This window comes from Gasterosteus aculeatus, chromosome 2, assembly GCF_964276395.1.
Source record: "Gasterosteus aculeatus chromosome 2, fGasAcu3.hap1.1, whole genome shotgun sequence".
Classification (NCBI taxonomy): domain Eukaryota; kingdom Metazoa; phylum Chordata; class Actinopteri; order Perciformes; family Gasterosteidae; genus Gasterosteus; species Gasterosteus aculeatus.
The window spans coordinates 4,000,330-4,021,806 of NC_135689.1; the positions used below are offsets into that span (position 1 = coordinate 4,000,330).

Consider the following 21,477-nt stretch of genomic DNA (forward strand, 5'->3'; position numbering starts at 1 on the left):
CCTTCATCACTCTCCACTCAGTAGAGTTTCCCTCACAGATCAGTGACAGTGACTCTATGCTGAAGTGCTGCAGTCTGTGAGGACTCACTGTGAGAGACGCTGCTGGATTCACACCTGAAGACACATCATTAGGAGACACACACAGGACAAACAATGTCAACACAAAAGGACATTTATTCCCTTGTGTAAGAATGTAAAAGTCTGAATAAACTCACCTCCAGACCAGACAAACTTCTCAAAACTATACTGAGTGTAAGACACAGGATCTCCTCTTCTAGCTCTGCACTTATATCCTGCTGTGTGTGTCTGTCCATGAAGAATGTAGGAATCCTGTTCAGTCCCAGTGGTGCCACCAGCTAGAAGCTCATAGGTGTAGTAGGAGGAGTAGTGTGACATGTCTGGAACAGTCTTATACCAGAAGAACCTCCATCCTGCAGACGGAGGTTCAACACTGCAGGTCAGAGTCACTGAGTCTCCAGGACTCGTCCATGATGGAGACACTGTGAGGACAGACTGAGGATCTGTTGGAAAGAGGTTTGACAGAATAAAGACGTGTTATGATGAGTCCTTGGTGGATTACTGTCACTGCTGATGTCCTCCATCTTTTTATCTGTCTTCATGTGTTAAACAGGTGTTTGGGTACAATGTCTTTAAACATAGTAACTAATCTCACATTTCAAATATTCTATTTCAGATTCTTTGTCCTTAAATCTGCACTTGTAAGAGCTCCCATCAGACATCAGAGAAATGGTGATTTCATGTGTGTGTTGATGGTTGGAACATATCAGGGATTTATGTTTCCTACGTAATTATAATTTAACATAGAGTTGCAGACAGAAGATGTCAAAGTCAGTCTCCCTGTAAAAAACAAAAAAAAAGGTTCACTGAGTAATGACAACATTTCACCTGAAGGAGGTGCCACACTCTGCTGATGTGTTTGATCCATTTGTATTATCAATAATTAATCAATAACTAATTTATAAATTGTCAATTACTCATTCAGTTACTACTGAATGAGTAATTCCAGTCAGTGTTGTTTCCTTCCCTTGAGTCACATATGAAGGTAAATTTCTCTCCAGTAAATAAAAGTGACTAGTTTGGCTCAATATGCAGCAAAGCATCTAGAAACAAACACAACATGCAAAGAATGAATCTTGTCTTCTGTCTTGTATTCATCATAAATTATTTAAAGAGAACAGAAATATTAAATGTAAAATAGAGATAAAAGGTGTTGAGTCGTCTTGAGTGAATGTATCAAAAGAAAGAAAGTTGTATAGAAACCTTGAGCGTGTCCACAGTAGAGGAGAATATTCAGCGCTAAAATAAAGTGAGAAACATCATCAAACTGACAGAAACTATTAACTTCTGGCATTTAAAAAGTTGTATCTATGAAAACTATGATTTAAACAGAGAAAGTACTCACAGAAAAGCCCCAACGCACCAAACAAGGTGTGTCCCATCCTCACGTCCACGCTGACACTCAGCTTGTGAGAAACGCTTCCGCTTCGTGTCAAGAGACAGTTTGAAAGGTGTGAAACATGCAGAGAAATGTGGAAATGCAGAGACCACAGATGAACATCAGATCAGATGAATGATAAATGAGAGAACGATATATATAATATTATAATAAAACTTTACAACAGCAATCACACAGATAAACTGAAATACAATTATAAACATTGTGATACTAAGATGTTGTAACTACTTGAAGTGACACTTAATAAACTCCAGTGCAATATGACTAATCATTTTTTGTATGTTCTGGTGGTCGTGACATTTTTCATCGACACTGACTTTAATGCAGACTTTTGGATTTTAGGTGTGAAAGGTGTGAAACATGCAGAGAAATGTGGAAATGCAGAGACCACAGATGAATATCAGATGTGAAAAAATAAAAAAATGAATGACACAGGCAGACGTGTGGCTTCTTCTGTCAGCGTCTTCTCAAGCAACAACAATTTATTTACAATTGAAGTGAAATCAAACATATCCACATCTCTACACTTTTGCCTGGCAACATACTTAAAAATACAAATAATACAAATTCACAGACTAAACCATAGACGCTTACATTACTATCATACTTTTTGTCAACATAACCGTGACTTTGGCAAAGTTTGAGTCCTGCCTCCCACGCACCCCCTGACACAAAGCAGACGTAGTGCAGGTTGAGGAAGCAGCAGCTGGACCATCGGGGGCCTCAAGTCTTTTTTGTATCACCAGCATTAACAATGAAATTGAAGGCCGTTTGGGGAAGTTGTCAGACACCTCGGATTTGCAGTTTAGAGAAAGGTTTAAACAACCAGATGGGGAGAAACTCTGATGATGCCATTGAATCATACTTTGGAATTGACGGGGAGATTCTGATTCTGTTCTGATCATTTCATTAGTCGTTATTATTTATTTAAAGTAGAAAACCATTTCCTATTTAAACTAAGATTAAACTCCGTGGCAAGTTACACATATGTTAGCATATATTATTAAAGTTTACCTAACTTAATATCAACATCACATTTTTTTTTGTATGGTGGGGGTCTCGTAGTTTCCCTACGAATGCTGAGAACAAACCTACGGCCTTGAGTCCCAGACTAAAGGAGGACTCGTAGGTGTCCTCTGAGGACATTTCAGATCCAGCTGCTCGGTGAGGTACGGGGAGGCTCTCTGGGAGCCCGGTGCCTCTCGCTCTCTCGCTCCGCCTCACGTCGTTCCGTACCCGCGCCGCCATCACCATCGCCCTCAAGTGACCTTGTCCCCTCCCTCTTAGGCGTTCGATGCCGCTGCTGGTCTGGCGGGGGGCCTCCACGTTTCCATAGCAGGCCTCGGCTTGGCTGGAAGAGGAGGTGGAGACTCTCCACTCAGGGGGGACGAGGCCTCCGCCTGCTGGCCTCCTTCTATCTGAGCAGCAGGTGTCTCCACCTGGACACAACACGGTTTGCAACAGTGTATCACACACACGCTGCGACGAGACGTCTCCTCGTGTCACACTGAAGCTCTATTTCACATCCTGGAGGAAGGTCAGAGTTGAGAGCATCTGGAGAGGAAAATGCTGAGGTCACGTGACTCACCTGATGAAGACTGTATTCAGTGGAAAGGAGCCTTTTGGCCGCGATGAGGGCAAAGGCAACAATTGTCACTATTAATACAAAAAAGGTCTGATGTCTCTTTAGGATTTATCAAGCCTGGAAGGACATGCAAACCCGTTTTGACAGACAAACACAACAGAGTTATTAAACGATGAGTCAGTGGCCCAAAAACTCTGAATATACAGTGAAAAAGTATTTGCCCCCTTCCTGGTGTCTTGAGTGAACTGTGAACTTTCAAATCTTTTGAAAGCTGAGTTCAATTGCAGTTACTTTTTCACACAGGGCCAAGTAGATTTGGATATTCTTTACCCTGTAACAGTATCATTAAAACAGTTTGTCCATCTCATGTGATCATCAATGTAAGCTAATTGTATCCTGCTGTTTGCCAAGAATTTCTTTGTACCACTTTGTACCAGTTTGATTGATATGCCAGGAAAATACATATTTGAATCTGTATTTAGTAGGGTAATTTTCATCAGAAATGATGGCTATAAATGTTGATCTGACAGACATTGATTATGTAATGTGATTGTGGCTACAAGGCCGATGGGAAAAGGATCTGCTGGCGATGTGATCATACGGTACAGCTCTAGACCCGGAGGAGTCAACAACACATCTGTCCACTAACTGCAGTCCTCACAGTGATACATGATGGTCAAGAGGATGTCATTTTTCTCTCTACTTGGTCAGATCAATACCAAAAGTATCGACACTAAGCTTAGTTTCTGCTATTGATCTTGCTAGGATCAATTCGAAAGACAGGGATCAGGCTCACGTTAGCTCACACTCTGGTTATAGAAATAGTCTTTAGTGATGCACTCGCCTCATGAAATGTGACAGTGGAAAAGTATTTATCATATTAGGAATCAGAAGCAGCGTCTATGCGGTGAGGCGTGTTGCTTCACTTCCTGTTGCCATCAAACTTTCATAGATTGTGTCTAATATTTATCAGTACAAGCGGAAAACTATCTGTTATCTATCTGACGTGTCGTTTAACACGCACACCCGTCCATCTTCTAGCAACGTTTCATTTAATCAAATAATTACTTAGCCGTTGTTTAGCATCGACGCTAGTTCCACTAGCATTAGCTACATTAGCTTTGCAGCTAACCTAGTGACGTCTTCCCTCCCTCTCCTGCTCTCTCTCGTTCGGTGTGTCACATGTTTAGCTATTCCTCTGCCTCCCTTGCGTGGTACATGTAATGTAGTATATTTGATATGTCGGAGGCGAGGCTTAGTGAGGTAGGAGCACGGCTCCATGGAAGCTCAGTCGTTAGCTCCTGCTAGCCGTCCCCCGGCAACCCCCCCAGCAGGGAGGCTGCTGACTGTCCGGAGTAAGCTCGAGTCTCGAAGCACACGGCTCACCACCAACCACTTTTCCCGCTTCACACCGCTTCTCCCCACTGCGACACACCCGTTGTTCTTGTTTTGTTCTTTGACGACATTCCCAGAGCTGACGGGAATTATTGAAATGAATTGTTTCGTACCTTTTGGATATTTTAAGAAATTCAAATAAATATTGTATACTCTCTGGGGGAATATTGGTGCCATGGTCTGTTTAGACTGGTCATCTGTGGGTCCGTGGTCGATTAATAAATATCCCTACGGGACGATAACCGCCCCTCCGTACTTGCCGGTGGTTACATAGGGTTGCCACCTTTAGCACAGAAAAGTAAGGGACGCTACGTCCGACACGGTGGGGGGTGTTACGGTGCAGCTACCCCCACCATTCTTTCAAATCCACCCTCCCGTCAACAGTCCTGCCCTCTTCTGACTCTGGTGTTTTATTTCAGGTTCACTCAATCAAACCAACGATGGCAGCGAGTATTACCCAATACGGGGCCGAATAGGATGCGGCTTTGACGGCAAAATCCCGATAATACGGGACTGGACGCCTTATTTTATTATCAAATACCGGACGATTCCGTATTTTAAGGGACGGGTGCCGGCCCCAGATATGACAATGTGGGGAAGAGAAGAAACATTTGTATCCACACAAACCAGAGCAGATGGCGTTTCATAATCAATCACCATTTCACATTCTATTGTCTAATCAGTTTCACATTTATATGTAAAGTAGCTTGATATTCCAGCACGTTAACACATGGAGTGAAATATATGCTTGAGGACACTCAAGTAAAGTCTTCCTCATTTTGAACTTATTTAAAATAGCGACTTGAGGTGCAGACATTAAGAGATATGATTTCATCTTGTGATAGTAGCAAAGCTGTGATGTTTAACTTGAGACAGAACTAGAATTAAAAGAGGTAAAACAACAACGGCTCCTGGAACTAAGGGTTCACAGCATGCAATGTAAAAATAATCTCTTATTAGTAAAAGTTCTGCATTTAAAAAGTCCCGTATGGAAACATGAGTGTTATTAACAAACCAACGCTTGTAAATTTGTAACAGAACGTAAGACCATCACAATAAAAGTAGCCATTTCTCCTCCGTGTTTCTATTGATAAAAAAATTAAAAAAAATAAAACGAAGACGGATGAAAAGAAAAAAGGAACCTCATCGAAGGTGGTAGTTTAATAATTCAGGTTGAATTATTAAACAAACCATAGGGTTGGTAATTCACGATAAGGTGAATTATCTTATCTAGTGATTATTCATAATTCTATTAATGTTGGTGAGAGAAAGCTTGTTAATGTTGTTAGATGACCTTTTAAGGACAAAGGAACCATTAGGAGTTCAGGGTAAGAAAGAGGGGACACCTGAATCCAAAGTGTTCATCCAATGTTTTAACTAATATAATCAGCCATATTATGGAGTAAAAGAGATGCTCTGAATTTAGACTTAACCGGTCAGTTTTTTCCCTCTCTGTGCTTCTTTGGGGACTTCCATGAATCTCCGGTTCAGAATTGAGACTGTTATCCTGTTTTCTCTGGAACTCTTTATAATCAGATTTTTTGTTCTGAAGTAAATTAAACCGAGTTCGCTCTGAGCCTCGATTTTCTGAAAAGTTTCTTCATCGAGACTCCGGCTGAGGTGACTCCACTACGGACACTCGCACCCGCTCACTCCTCACCTCATAACCAGCGGGGGGGGCAGAGACGTCTTCAGGAGCTCCGGGCCGGACCCGTGTTGCTTGGGGAACATGCAGTGGTCCGCTGTTGAGAGTGGGTGTATGAACAGTATTTGTCCAGGAGGGGGCGCTGTTGCGCCTCATATGTCATGGAGTCACATGTCACTGATGACTCCACTACGTATGAGGCCTAGTTTATGCTTCTGCGTTTCCAGAGAGACACAAGGACCTGCACACGAGCCCCTTGCGCGTCTTTTCACACCTCCTGTCGACCCATTTTTCTAGACTTGCGTCAGAAGCGCCGCGAGCCTCCTGCAGCCCACAAGGCTGCGATTGGTCTGTTAACTAATTTCCGTTTTCATAGCACAATACCGCCATTATTAAAACGAAGAATGTTTACGAGAGAACGGATCAGATTGAAGAGCTTTTGTCGGAAGAAATGCGTAAATATGACCGCTTCTACAAGCCGTCATTGGCGGACTATGAGGACGCGTGCATGGCCTCTGGTTCATGGAGGGAGATCTCCACAAACGTCGGTTTGCCGGTCGAGGGGAACAAAGTTGTGGAGGAAAATACGGGACAAATGTGTCCGCGATGAAAAGCTGCAGTGTCGCACGGGGCAATAAAGTCTATGATACATAAATAAACAAACCAACGACTTCCACACACAAGACGTGACTCTCTAGGTCGTCTTCAACAAAAACACGTTACTCCGCCTGTTGTTCTGGCGGTGAACTGCTCTGCAACACACGCAGGACTTTTAGAACCATGAGTTGAAACAAGTGCGTCGACACAACGATGCGTAAAGACGCAGAAGCATGCGCCATCCTTAAGGTGTATGCGGTCAAGTTCAGAGGATTCGGAGAAATACAGTAGCCAGTTTACACGATCCGGTACTAGCGTAGGAGAGCAACAGTGTTCATGACTTAAGGGTTGACGACCAGTTACCTCATGGTTTGGACTGTTGTAATCTAGGAGGTAAATTAGAGTTGTTTGTGTATCGTTTGTTAGACTGTGACTAAAAGTTGTAGTGTAAACAAGTTATGATGCTAATCACTAATAACCATTAGCATAAGCACAATGGTACTAAACTAAAGCTAATACGTTAGCTTGGCTTTCATCTCTCTGCTTTAATGAACTCGTCGTGATGGTAAAACTTTGATCACTTACCTGATACAGTTACAGAGACTTTATTACTTTCTCTTGTAACAGGACGGATCTTGTGATCAGCAACACACTGATATTCACCACTATCTCCTCTAGTTAGAGATGATGATTTATACCTATTCACTGTTCTGTTGGTGGTAAAGAAATGATCATTACTACTGAATGAGTAATTCCAGTCAGTGTCGTTTCCTTCCCTTGAGTCACATATGAAGGAAACTTTCTCTCCAGTAAATAAAGGGGACCAGTTTGGCTCAATATGCAGCAAAGCATCTAGAAACAAACACAACATGCAAAGAATGAATCCTGTCTTCTTTCTTGTATTCATCATAAATTAACTAAAGAGAACAGAAATATTAAATGTAAAATAGTGATAGAAGGTGTTTAATTGTCTTGAGTGAATGTATCAAAATAAAGAAAGTTGTATAGAAACCTTGAGCGTGTCCACAGTAGAGGAGAATATTCAGCGCTAAAATAAAGTGAGAAACATCATCAAACTGACAGAAACTATTAACTTCTGGCATTTAAAAAGTTGTATCTATGAAAACTATGATTTAAACAGAGAAAGTACTCACAGAAAAGCCCCAACGCACCAAACAAGGTGTGTCCCATCCTCACATCCACGCTGACACTCAGCTTGTGAGAAACGCTTCCGCTTCGTGTCAATAGACAGTTTTTGTTTGTTCTGGTAGTCTTGACATTTTTCATCAACAGTGACTTTAATGCAGACGTTTGGATTTTAGGCTCAAACTCCAACAAACACCTCACAGCTGAATGTTCTCACAAAAGAATCTGTTCTTGTGACGCTGAGTTAAAAATAAAATCTAACAAAACAAAAGAGTGAAATGAAATAAACCGTTTTGATACATTTGTGCTTTAGAGAAGACTCTGCAGCCAGAGTGTGAGAAGAAGAACCACAAGGCTTCTCAAAATAACCTTTATTGTTTCCCTTCGCTAATAAAAGACGTGTTGCTGTTGGTTGTGTGGTGTCACATGACCACATTCACACCAGGGCTCATCCGCTTCTACAGAGGTGTGATACTCTGTGATGTATGATAACACGCTTTAATTCTAGGAAGTAGACTCTGTGAGCCCGGTGCCTCTTCCTCCGCCTTGTGTCGTTCTGTACCCACGCCGCCATCACCTCTTGGGCCGACGATGGCGCTGCTGGTCTGGCGGGGGGCCTCCACGTTTTCATAGCAGGCCTCGGCTTGGCGGAGGTGGAGACTCTCCACTCAGGGGGGACGAGGCCTCCGCCTGCTGGCCTCCTGCTATCTGAGCAGCAGGTGTTTCCACCTGGAAACAACGCGGTTTGCAACAATGTGTCGCTCACACGCTACAACGAGACGTCTCCTCGCGTTACACTGACGCTAACCGGCTCCTCAAAAATGCATATTTTAATCAATGTATTTAGTACGAACAATGTAGCATAATTTGCATCAGAAATGATAGTTTAGCACTTTTATGGACCCTTAATTCCTACAACTCAACGTTCCCAAAAGGGCTTACGGGCAAAAACAGGATTTCCATGAAGCACGGTCGCTATATTTCTGTTCACTGTGTTGGAATGAAACAACTCTTCCAGGTAAACACCTCAATGCTGCTGCTGCGTGGACACACACTGTCCTCTAGTGGAGACATGTGTGACTCTTTGTGACTTTCCTTCCTTCAAACTCCCCCAAAGAGAGACATCGCCTGTAGAGGCCCCCTTGTCAAAGTCATTGTGTCTTAATTGTCTTCCTCTGTCTCTCTCATCAGATCATAAACAATGATGAAATCTTGAATATTTAATAGAGGACAAACATTTTTAATACTTGTTGCACACATTGTTTCAGCATTAGAGCGTCTGTGATGTGACAACGTGAGGAAGAGAAGAAACATTTGTATCCACACAAACCAGAGCAGACGTCTTTCATAGCCAATCACCGTTTCACATTTACATGTGAAGTAGCTTGATTTTCCAGCACGTCAACACATGGAGTGAAATATATGCTTGAGGACACTTAAGTAAAGTCTTCCTCATTTTGAACCAAAAATGTAATTTTTTTTTTTTAATTGCGACTGGAGGTGATATGAATGTCTGAAATCTCTCTTAAGAAGGGAGGCGTTTTCTCTATTATTTTAGTTGTTTATGGTCATTCAGTCATGAATTCCATACCTCAAACGGACAGAACTAGAATTAAAAGAGGTAAAACAACAGCGTCTCCTGGAACTAAGTACTCAAAGAGTCACAGCATGCATTGCAAAAATACTCTCTTATTAGTAAAAGTCCTGCATTTAAAATGTCTCGTATGGAAACATGAACGCTATTAACAAACCAAAAACTTGTAAATCCGTTACTGAATATAATACCATTACAATAAAACAACTACAACCCCCCATTTCTCCTTTATGCCAATGGTTTTGTTGATAAAAAAAACCAAATACAACAGAGGAAGACGGATAAAAAAGAAAATTGACCTCATCGAAGTGGGTTGTTTAATAATTTAGTATACTTTGATTCAAATCAAAACCCTCAGACATTTAATGGTCCATTGGTTCAATAAAAGATTAAGGGACCCACATGGAATCTGACTACAAACCATGTGTACATGGAAACAACACCTCCCTGCTTGATATATAAGTTTATTTGTAACCTGCTACGTATCTGTTGCTACAGTCCATTACATTAGAATCATCACGTAACACTCATACTCTCTTTATACTAGAGTGCATCAATGCTGAACAACAAAGTTGTTTTGACTTCTCCATTATAAGTAATAAAAGGATTTATTAAACTCACTGAGCTAAGAAGCCACATTTCTCACGTGCTTAACGTTATTTAAGGCGTTTTCTTATATGAAAGTAGGCTGACATGCACTCTCACTTTCATGCGAGGAACTGAATAGAATCACTAACTATAAATAATGTCATGGTGAAAGCGGGCAACAAATTGTACCCCTGCTTAACAAATTAAACAACGACCTATTCATTCAACAGAATCAGCGTCTTCTTTCATGCACAAGGTGCAACACAAAGTGTCATTGTAACGGCTGCTTACAGTCTGTGCCGACGCTGTGGTGCTCTCTACACGGACTTTCTCCTCGAACGAGGGAACTCCCGGAAGCTACGCCCCGGTGAAAGCGTGCTTCCTGGGGAAGAGAGCCCCGTGTTGTCCCTGGAGCCCGGCAAGCCGCCCTGGATCCTGTAGGAGACGGAGTTGTGGTAAACGGAGTTGATGTGGCCGCCGGGTTGCTCACCGTGGGACATGGGAGGACTATCACAGATGCCCAAACGGCAGCACACACAGGAGCAGAGGGAGCCGAGGCTCGACTCCGGCCTGCGTCCGTCCGCCTTGGTGTGAAAATGCAGCCTGTCTCTGCAGGGGCTTCTTTGCCTCTCCTGTTCCTGCGCTGGGGAGGCGATGAGGTTGGTGCAGCTGGTTCCATCCTCCATCGGGAGGAAGAGCGTGCTGTGGCTGCGACTTTGCACCGCGGTGCTCCTGTTCTTCTCTCTTTGGCAGCCTCTGCTCTGTTCGCCTACAACGCAGAGACCCAGAGAACCGTCCAGACGGCCTCGATCTCGCTTGAGGGACGCTCTCTCCTGAGCGTCTCTCCGCTCGTCCTCCGTGTTCATGGTGAGGAAGCGAAGCACCACCAGGTTCAGGAAGGCCCCGATGACAGTCAGCCCCACCAGGATGTACATGAAGCTGAACGCCACGTAGGGCGTTTTCTCCTGGAGGTCCTCCTTCTTCTGCAGGGCCACAAAGTCCCCGAAGCCAATAGTGGTGAGTGTGATGAAGGAGTAGTAGTAGGCGTGGAAGAAGCTCCATCTCTCAAAGTGGGAGAAGGCTACAGCCCCAACGCACAGTGTTCCAATGCAGGACAGGAATCCCACCAGGACCATGTTCTCCATGGACACCTCAGTGCGACGACAGCCCAGGCACTGCTTCGCCTTATGTAGGAGATAGCGGACAAAGGTGTTCATCCTTTCTCCCAGGCTCTGGAACATGACCAGAGTGAGAGGAATTCCCAGTACAGCGTAGAACATGCAGAAGACCTTTCCTGCATCCGTGCCTGGTGCTGCATGACCATAACCTTAAAGCAGAGGCATGGAAATGATAAGGCGCATAACCTACAACGCATACTCTGGCAACGGTTGGATGGTGAAACATGAATCTATTTCTGTTTATTCAGACAGTCAGCAAAGCCTCAAATGTTGCATTGATTTGCAGGAATATAAAATGTGCATCTGTGAACACTATAGCAAGATACCTCACCCCCCATGTCTAAAGATAGAAGCATTACATCAACTTACCAATGGTGGTGATGACTGTTATGGCAAAGTAAAAAGAGCCAGCGAATTTCCATTGTCGCCCGGCGCGATGGGGCTCAGCTTGCAGCACCACTCGTTCGATTTCGCAGTAGTCGACCTCGGAGAAGCGGTACTTCTTCTTCATCTCGTTGCGCTTCTGCTCCAAGATGCGTCTGCGGGCGGTCTCCGTCTCCGACTCCAGCGCGTCAAACACCGCGGCGCCGACCAGCAGGTAGGAGAACATGCAGAGGATGAGCGACAGGGTCCGGATGTTTTGCTTCTTCATCCTCGGCGTCGGCGGCAGAAAGGCGCACGGTTACAGGTGGCACCGGTCCCTCCGCGCGGCCCGTTGCGTGAAGCGTAACGGCGTGTCGGGATATAAAAGCAGTCGATCTGTGCGACCGGGCTCAGGTGTCCTGTTTATGTAAAAACGCGCGTATCGGGCTGCGCGCATCGGGATGCTCTCGACGCGTCCATCAGCAAGTGGCTTAAGCTCGCTTTTTCGCATGCGCAATCCAGCCCAAAATAATAATTCACTAAAAGGCCTCTCAAGGAACACATTAGCAGCAATGTTTTTAGTGCTATGCAGTGTGCAACAAGTGGAATCCCGTCTCAACCAAGTATACCAATCTAACCGGAGAAGGGGGGGTTCAGCACCATGGACAGCGACCAGTGGGCTCTGAACTGGCGCTGAAACTGCGTGGGAGACATCCAGTGGACACAGATTTACAAAGCTATCCTAAAATATGTAAGTCCTCGGGTATGAATATTAAGGAGCTATTCCCCCAGTTAGGTGATGAGAAAGAAATGTTGGTGGTCTAAGTCAGTGTTTATTTGCACTGCTTACAAAAACACAGCAACATAAATAATTATGGGAATACATTCATTTTAGTTTTCTTTGAATTCCACCATTTCAACTCAACAATAATAATGATTAGGCTTTTAAATTGTTTAAATTGACATAATACGTTGTTTGATACGTGATGCAATGCTGTCATCTCATATGAATTATCCTTTTGCAGCCTCCAAATAACAAACATAATGTTAAAGTAATTATCAAGTAGAAAATTAAAAATCTAGACATTAAAAGGGGATGAATACATTCAATTAAATAGTCATACATGTTTAAAAGGTGACATTAAGAAGAATTAGGCAATTTGTTTTTAAACAGATGCTGACTTTGGCAACAGGTGAATCATGACATTAATGTTGGTAATTCTGAAAACATATCAAAGACTTCTTGACTTCATGGATGTTTGTGTTTGTGTGTGTGAGAGATGCTGCTGGAAACCAACTGTAGGTGATGCCGGTTGCCATGGTTACTCATACCAGAAGCACAGACTCAAACTGTCAGTGAGGCCGCACCATGTTCAGCATAATGATCCGGGCCCTCGGTCTGTGAATTATGCTGCAACGTCAAGTGTCCTCTTTCAAGCTGGATTTTCTACTCAAACCGTAAACCGTAACCCACATTAGGACTCAGAAGCACCAGCAGCGCACGGCAGGTGAATTACTTTGTGTTCTTTTGTTCCTCTAAAACAGAGCAACCTGCTCAGCGGCCCTGTTTTTGTGGCTAAATCAGCACACTTGCATCCCTGCTGTGATTCAAACCAGCTCTCCATAAAGCAATTATGTCTCCGCTGATAAGAGAGGAAACCGGAGCCCAAACCAGCCAGCCATCAATCTGCACAGCGTGTATTCACATCATTTTCAAGGCCCAAGGACCTGGAACACAGCAAGGAGGCCCATCAATCCCCCATCACATATTCAGTAAATTTATTTAGACTTATGAGTATTTAGAAGAGATGCTTCATTGATTTTCTTTTGTCTCTCTCTCTGCTCTCTCAATTATATTTCATTGGCACACACATACGGGGAACAATGGAAAACATATTAAGTGGATCATGCAAATGCCATCCAGTGTCGGTTTTCTCGCTCTTAATGCCTTGTTTTTTATTTGTATCCAATATCTTTATTATTAAATTCTGGCTGTTGAATATTGTTAATTTGCCATATTTGTATTATATCTGCTAATTGACAGCTGGTGAGTTAATGGCATCTTTGTTTTGTGAATCTGCAGTTCTTTTTTAGCTCAGACCCAAAATGATATATATATTTAGTCGATTCAAAGTGTTATCATTATATCGTATCTCGGAAATAGCCCGAATTCATTAACGAAAGTAAGAATTATGAGTCATCAAAAGGCCGTCCGTCTTGATTAATGATCAGCCTGTTGAAACAGCAGGAGAGCAAATAGTTAGGAACCTTTTTGATCTTCTTCATTCTCATTATAAGGAGTTCATTAAACAGCCCACTGAAAAATGTAAATCCGCCAGAGCTACCAAAATAAAAAAGCGTTCAAGGGGTCATGTGATTTCCCACAATAGTGCAGATGTAATTTGACCTGTCAACAGATCAATGACAATGGTCATTGATCTTTAAGAGGACCCGGTGCATTTTGTTCTGGTCCAAACGAAGCCAACGTTTGGAAAACAAGATCAAGATCTTCTCGCAGTCTCTGGCATCATGCAAAGAAAAGGGGACCTTTTGTCTCCAAGCACATTTCTCCATTAAACAAAACCCATGGGTCCGTTCTGCAGGGGGGGAAATGCAAATCCGGACAAACCCTGGAGGAAGCCTCGCAGAAATGACGCTCCTCTGAAGCCAAACTTTTAGAATTGAAACGTGCTCTTCAGCAGGGAACAGCAGCTGCGCTTGGAAAAGGCTTTACAGGGACAATTCAAGAGGAGGACGAAACAGAGAGGTGATGAGACGAGCCATGTTGTCAGAGCCGAGAGGACGAGGACCTGAAGACAGACCTGAGGACAGACGTGGACAGCGGGGAGTTCAACTGCACTGGCTCTGATCTGGCTTTGATCTGTGATTAAAGCGATAATGATGATTATAACGATAATGATGACGGATCTGATCATTTAGGAAATGTTTCAGTTTTTTAATTTACAGTTTAGGAGACAATGGAATTATGCTGTTTCCTCATCAGACACGCAAATCAAACAGAAAACTGATTATACGCTTCATTATAAAATTGATTTTAGTTACCATGGTATCGCCTTCTTGTGCGCATACCCATTTATACCCATTGAGATACAGCGGGTGAATTGGACTTCTTTTCTTCAGTGTTATACTTTGAATAAACCCACGGTTACAGTGCCCCTTGCATTAAATTAAATGAATCTCATTAAAAGTATGCACATTCAAATAAAACCAATTCAATGATAGATGAAAATACAGTTTATTTAAATGTAATAAACTCCAGTAAGGTGGAAGCTCTAAGTGACAGGGGGGAGGTAGAGTAAGTCAGTCTCAATGTCAATAAATGATTGTCGAATCTCCTGGAGACATAGCCAGACCGGGTTTACAGAATTATTATAATCCCTTTGTGAATTAACCAAATCTTTCCATCTGTATTGAGCTGTCTGAGAACAAGGAAACAGGGAATCAATTTCACGAAGCAGAGGCATTAAATAGAAAACAGCTTTTTACTGGATGCCTGCAGGGCCCGCTGGTTTCCACAGTAACTAACAGACCCAAAATAGAAACGCACACCAGCGACCATTCAAATTAAATCCCCCTGTGATAATAAACGGTTCTATGTATAGCTTCTAATGGTGAAATACTCTCTTGGATAAATACATCAGTCCAATTACTGTCAGAGGATGGACATCACTATCAAATTACACGTGTACACCGCTGAATCCGTTGTGCTGCTGGTTCTTCAGGTAAGTGAATCCAATTTATGATACAGTAACACTGTAGATATTACAAAGATCTCAGACTGGATTAACAGATAAATTGGATTGTGTTTGGACCGTTAGTGTGTATCAAAGAGAGAGAGCATGTGAGTTTTTGTGTGAGTTGATGTTTCTAGATGTTGTGACAAAGAGATGCTGTCTTGTATGTCAATGACACAAGGTCAGATCTCCCAATCTCATGTTGTGGAAGGCAGCTACACAGTTCAGTTGTGTATTAAGTTTTTAGACAGCCATGCTGCAAACACAGATCAGGGGAACAGGAACAGGATGCCTTTCTGTGGAGTGAACCAGCCAACAGTATATAAACGTGTTAGAATTAGCACAACCTCAACTATCTTCAGTAGTAAAATGCAAAATAAACTATTTTTAAAAATAGTTCGGTTGCTGCCAAGTACTCGGGAATAACCAGAACTCTACGTGACGATGAAGCGTGTTGCACTTTTGGGTGACGCGACTGTCGCTTTTCACGGCTCTGGTTTGCAGTGTTTATCGTCATCAACCATCCAGTACAGTGTGCTGCCTTCCCGTTCTGTCGGAAACCCTAATCATTTCTCATCGGAGAGCACAGCGAGAACGTCATTCAGTGCCAAATGACACCGGTTGACAAAGCAAAGAGTGTAAGCCCCATAATAATAATAATAATAATACATAAATATTATTATTATTATTTCATAAAGTGTTGACAAACACAATTAGCATTTAGAGCATACATACTTATACCTATTTTACCGTATCATAAACGTGTGGATAGATCGTGATTCAATACTGTAACTCAATACTCATGTTGTATGATTTTTTTTTCCAGTTAAAAAGACAAAAGCAAACTTAATTCGTGCCAAGTTTAGTAAAATCCGATATTTTTCTACGTAGAGTGGGAGTCCTTGAAAGCAGCATCAGTGCTGCAGACGCCAACCGTCCCGCTGTCTGACGATGGTAGACTGGATAGACGGATGGTCAGGGCCGTCCTCGTCTAACCTCAACATGCGAGTGTAACTCGATTCACGCTCGTCAATAGCGCTCGACACAGTTTCACGCGTTTATTTAGCCTCGGCCAGTCACGCCGCGTTCGCTTTGAACCATGGAGGACGACTGTGTTTGCGACTACGACTCGACCTGGGACACGGAGAGTGATGGAGACGACCCGGCCGGAGAGAGCCAGACCCGTCGGTCGTGTCAAGACAAAAACAAATCCGGCTGGACCTTAACTGTAAGCGCTTTAATTACTATTCCGGGGGCACAATTTACGTAAATCATGTCATGGCGTTGGAATATGTTGACTTGTAGCTCCTCGCTTCTCTGCAGCCGTTGGCTCCTGCCGGAAGCTAGCGATAGCTGGACGGCTCTGTGCTAACTAGCCTAGCTAGCCTCTGACGTTAGCTTACTTTAAAGGGATACAGGTCACTGGCTTGACGTTTAAATGTTTATCTTGGGTTGCTCGCATCCAATACGATGCCTGGTGTTTAATTTACAGCCCGAATATACATTTTTAAATGAAATGTTAAACCCATTTTGCGGCAGTGGTAACGGGATTAGCTTGGCCTTAAACGTAACATGTCAACCTGTAACGCTGCTTAGCGTCGTGCCAGCTTCTCGTCTACATCACATGTAGTGACATCGTTAGTAATGATCACGCTTCCTGACATGTATAAGTCGTTTTATTAGGACGCATCAATCCCGAATAACGTGTCATCCACATCTCCAATTATGTAACGGTTAAGATGCAGGTTGATGGCATTTTCTCTTTTGATTTGCAGTGGCATCACGCGCCCAGAAACATGAGGGCAGCAAAGGACATGCAGACCTACAGGAGAGGATATCCAGTAAGTCACAGTGGAGGGATCTAACCAAATGCATCTTGTCCGGCACAACGTCAAATTAATACCTATTGTTTTGTCCTCGGCAGAATCTCACTGATGACGAGTGCTCCGAAGACAAAATGAACAATTTGCAGTTTTATCTAAATAATTTCCCCTCGGCTCCTGATGGTAGTAACACATTAAAATATTCTGACAAGATGTTTTCAACGTTGGTCGCAAAGTCCTGCATGGTGCCATGATGCTTTCTTTTATCTTTTGTTGCAGATATCTACATTGAATCCTTTCTTAAGGAGTGGAAAAATGACTACAAGCGACTGGAGAGAGTTCACTCCTACATCCAGTGGTACGTATTTTTAAATACTTGGTCGTGTCTCTGTTTAGTCTAAGATCATTATTCTGTTGACCTTGCAGTCGGGATCATACGGAACACTCTTACTGGGAGGGAACTTTAAACAGATCACGGAACGCCCTCCATTTAAAACCAAATACCAGTCGATGACTTTCTTAAATGAACGAGACCATCTGCGGGAGGATTTCCCACTTTAGTAGTTTCTTAATGCTCGTCATTGGCGCCATCGGGTCAGTTTCTGTGGAAAGTGAGAGGAAATCATGCAGGTTCACCTGAAACTTTAAAGGGGTCTCCGTCACCAAGCAACCCGCCATTGATGACCCAGATACGACCCCGATTGCTCAGCCAGTCCCTCCCTTATGTTGGCTATGAACCGCTGCCTGGGCGGCGGGAGTCATCTTCACCGAATGGGATTATGGTTTCATTAGATTTCAATTGATTTTCATTTATGTTCTGCTAATCGTCTGCAATTTTCAGGTTGTTCCCACTGCGAGAGCCTGGGGTTAATTACATGGCTTCAGAACTCACAAAGAAAGAAATTGAAGTAAGTGCACAACACAAAACAACAAATTCAAATAGTGAAAGCAAAACCAAAATCAAATATCCCCAGGTGGCATTAAAAAAAAATAATGCTCCAAACGCGGCTTAAACCGAGGCTGAATATCTGAAATCTAATAACTATTACATTGTGTTATAATAATGTAAACACGGCCATTTATCGAGCGTATTTTACTGTTTAGGAACCCTGATCCAAAACATTCAGCTCTTTTCATATAGACAAAACCCATATTTTGTGTCTATTTTTACCCATAACCAACGTTTGTCACATGATCATCAAAGCTGTCCTACATTTAATACTCATCCGCCGCTGTTTCTGCTCCGCAGGCCTTCAAGAAGAACGAGGACGCCAAGAAGAGGCTAGTCGAGTCCTATGAACTCATGTTGGGCTTCTACGGCATGCGTCTGGTCAACAAGGAGACGGGCGAAGTGAAACGAGCAGACAATTGGAAGGAGCGATTTGGCAACTTGGAGCGGTGAATATTCAAACCTTTCTCGTGTATGCGACGTCTGTACGTCGATGTTCCGTTTGTAACCTCAGCTTCGACCGTTTCCCCTCTCGCAGGAACATGCACAACAACCTGCGCATCACTCGCATCCTGAAGAGCCTCGGGGAGCTGGGCTTTGAGCACTACCAGGCCCCTCTAGTGCGCTTCTTCCTGGAGGAGACGCTGGTGAAGAAGACGCTCAGCAGCGTGAAACGTAGCGTGCTCGACTACTTCCTGTTCGCGGTCCTGGACAAGCAGAAACGCCAGGAGCTCCTGCGCTTTGCCTACAGTCATTTCGAGCCAAAGGACAAGTTTGTGTGGTGTCCCCGGAAGGTCCAGAAACAATTCAGGAAGGCCGAGAAAAGAGCAGACGGAGACGGAAAAGATGACGCGTGTTCCCGGAGCAGAAGCAAAGACGGAGAGGCGGTGGTGCAACAAAAGGAGGATGGAATGGATGATGTCCCGAGGGCTCAGAAAGGAACGGATAAAACGGCGAGTAAAGACAAAAACAAAGTGTCCGAGGCGTCCCCCGAGACACCGCCAGAGGCAGAGACTCTCGGAAACGGAAATGCCGACTCCAATGACGTTTTGGGGAACGGACACGACTCTGCAGACGACGTCGATGAAATGGATCAGTCGTCCAGTCCCGACTCGGCGAAGGCCAAAAGCGAGCCGTGTGCGGACAGCGAGGACGCAGCTACCAAGGACGCGGCACAGGAGGCAGACAGCGTTATGCAAACGGACGAGGACGTAGACACCGAGAAGCCGCCCAAGAAGAAGAGAGAGGACAACAAGGAGCTGCACAGCAACGGCTCTGCTGGCGACTCGGCGAGCGAGGAGACGAAGGAGAAAGCCGCCGCCAATAAAGCCGCCGGTCAAACGCCCCCTAAGACTTCAAAACATTCGCCCTGTCTTTCTTCTGGACGAGAGGAAAAAATCCCAAGGACTGATTTTAATCAGGCGCCGGATAAAAGGAAAGAGGAGGAAACGTCGAAGGCGAACGTGTCGGCAACAAACGGGTCAGGGACGAGCAACGATGGCGGACAGACGAATGGGAAAGAGTCGGAGGACGTCGACATGGAATCAAACCCCTCGAGCTCCGAGCAGAATGTGAAGAGCTCATGAATAAACTGGATACGAGAAGAAAATACAATGATTTAAGCTTAAATAAAATGCTATATAGGGACAGAGTACGACTTAAAAACAATTCCTGGGCCTTATTTCTACTATATATATGTTTGGATATCAATTATTTTCATTTAATTGGCTGAATGTGGGACAGGATGTTCGTCACTTTCCAGACGGCCATTAGAAAAGATGAAAGTCTGAGGATCTATATTTGTGTTTTATTGCCAACAAATCCCATAGATGACCTCTCAGTGCTTTCTTTCTTCTTCTTATGTGACTCTCAGATCCACGCCCCTTGATTCTTATTCAACACACGAGTCCTCAAATATTGAGGACATCATTTTTCTTTTTTTAAGTTCCGAATCATTTTACAGGAGGAAACTACTTTCTGTCAAATGCTACTCAATGGGAGTAACCGGTGTTTTTGACTTTTTGTATCCTGGTTCTGTGAGTATTCACAGCAGCATGTGGGATTGAGTGAAAATGAAGGGCAGCGTGTGTTAAATTATTATTTATCATTATATTATTGTAACGTAGGGGAATGTTGGCCGAGGCAACGTTGTTGCTCAGTGATTGAAATATGAGATACACAGACGACACTTTTCTGCGGTTAGTTTCTTAAGTAAATAAAAAGGCCTTTTCATAGTGTCGACAAAAACAGAATATCAGACTTTCCTTTTTGAAGTATTTGTGATATTATAATATCTCTACAAGCGCTATTGTTAATGTATATTGAGAAAATTATTGATTCAGTATTTTTAACACCTCAATACTTTAAATAATTGTTTTGCACTGAAAAATAATTAATTGGAAGATCATTTTTTCCTCTTTGGGCTGATTCTGCGTGAGTAAAAAAAAGTCTACTGGTTTGTTTCTGCTGTTCAAATAGATTTGAGGGTTCAAATAGATTTAAGACTGAATGTCAAGTGAAATTTCAATAATGTTGCACATTCTGTATGTCCTCATGAAGACTTGGCAAGTAAACTTTTTAGTGTTGCCAAAAATGTGATAAGACTGGTTGATTGTACAATATGTATGTCGATAAAGCTTCTGCAATTATTTTAAGTCCACTGTATGTTAATTTGACATGAAGTCCGTGACGATGTACACGCCAGGGTGAGTATGTTGCTGCATCTTTTTATAGATGCACCTAAATTCTACTGTTAGTTATTAAAGTTATGAACATTGACCAGATTAAATGGTAATTACTTTACAAAAGGGCTGGAATGTTTATGAAATCACACACACACACACACACACTACACAGTTGACCAAGCAGAATAAATTTATACTAACTTGAAGTTATGAAATGAATGGAAGTCAAAAGTTCCGTCATAGTCAAGTAAATAGCAATTCTCAGAGTTACACTGTCAGATGTATGTGCTTTTATTTTATATATATATATAGCTCCATAACGCATCAGTGAAGCTGCATGACTCACAGCAGAGGGAAGAAGAAAGACGTTGAATTTAGAGATATTGACTCACACGATTTGGGACTTGGGATCAGTTTGGAGTCCAGGGTGAGTAAGTAAGGTAAGGTCAGTAAAATATACACACTGCAGGAGTTCAACCCATGTTTTGTAAAATGTATATTTTTTTCATATTTTATTTGGGAGTTCTCCGGTTATGTCTGCCCTTTATGCAAGAGGAAATGAGTTGACGTTTTATTTCAATTTGAGTTATTGACTAACGACTCATGATAATGATAACTATTCCCTCTTTGTTGTTTTTTTGTGATCAAGATATTTTAATTTGTGTGCCATAGAATGATTATTGGCTGGGGTTCGGGGA

The 21,477-nt window shown here is 43.0% G+C and overlaps 2 protein-coding genes and 2 long non-coding RNA genes across 4 annotated transcripts; 1 reads left to right on the forward strand and 3 right to left on the reverse strand.

The window, feature by feature from the left end:
• Window positions 1–215: 215 nt before the first annotated feature.
• Window positions 216–5,899, reverse strand: LOC120828879 (uncharacterized). The gene is made up of 4 exons (XR_013451972.1): window positions 3,066–5,899; window positions 1,424–2,916; window positions 1,282–1,317; window positions 216–521 (listed from the first exon to the last, which is right to left on the reverse strand). It is a non-coding gene; the product is annotated as an uncharacterized LOC120828879 (long non-coding RNA).
• A 1,385-nt stretch (window positions 5,900–7,284) lies between these two features.
• On the reverse strand, window positions 7,285–7,944 carry LOC144386284 (uncharacterized). The gene is made up of 3 exons (XR_013451973.1): window positions 7,854–7,944; window positions 7,712–7,747; window positions 7,285–7,551 (listed from the first exon to the last, which is right to left on the reverse strand). It is a non-coding gene; the product is annotated as an uncharacterized LOC144386284 (long non-coding RNA).
• A 1,120-nt stretch (window positions 7,945–9,064) lies between these two features.
• Window positions 9,065–12,168, reverse strand: LOC120828864 (potassium channel subfamily K member 15). Its single transcript, XM_040192520.2, has 2 exons — window positions 11,575–12,168; window positions 9,065–11,354 (listed from the first exon to the last, which is right to left on the reverse strand). Exons 1-2 carry the CDS (start codon window positions 11,855–11,857, stop codon window positions 10,345–10,347), a joined length of 1,293 nt encoding a protein of 430 aa, XP_040048454.2. The 5' UTR covers window positions 11,858–12,168; the 3' UTR covers window positions 9,065–10,344.
• Window positions 12,169–16,212: 4,044 nt separating this feature from the next.
• LOC120828863 (uncharacterized) lies at window positions 16,213–20,902 on the forward strand. The gene is made up of 7 exons (XM_040192519.2): window positions 16,213–16,551; window positions 17,099–17,164; window positions 17,248–17,329; window positions 17,426–17,504; window positions 17,988–18,054; window positions 18,396–18,544; window positions 18,634–20,902. Exons 1-7 carry the CDS (start codon window positions 16,423–16,425, stop codon window positions 19,679–19,681), a joined length of 1,620 nt encoding a protein of 539 aa, XP_040048453.2. The 5' UTR covers window positions 16,213–16,422; the 3' UTR covers window positions 19,682–20,902.
• The last annotated feature ends 575 nt before the right edge of the window (window positions 20,903–21,477 follow it).

Coding starts and splice junctions, on each gene's coding strand:
- LOC120828863 (XM_040192519.2), top strand. CDS start 16,423: ATGGAGGACGACTGTGTTTGCGACTACGACTCGACCTGGGACACGGAG. Junction 17,505..17,987: donor GTTCACTCCTACATCCAGTG/GTACGTATTTTT, acceptor TGCAATTTTCAG/GTTGTTCCCACTGCGAGAGC. Junction 18,055..18,395: donor TCACAAAGAAAGAAATTGAA/GTAAGTGCACAA, acceptor TCTGCTCCGCAG/GCCTTCAAGAAGAACGAGGA.
- LOC120828864 (XM_040192520.2), bottom strand. CDS start 11,857: ATGAAGAAGCAAAACATCCGGACCCTGTCGCTCATCCTCTGCATGTTC. Junction 11,355..11,574: donor AACAGTCATCACCACCATTG/GTAAGTTGATGT, acceptor CTCTGCTTTAAG/GTTATGGTCATGCAGCACCA.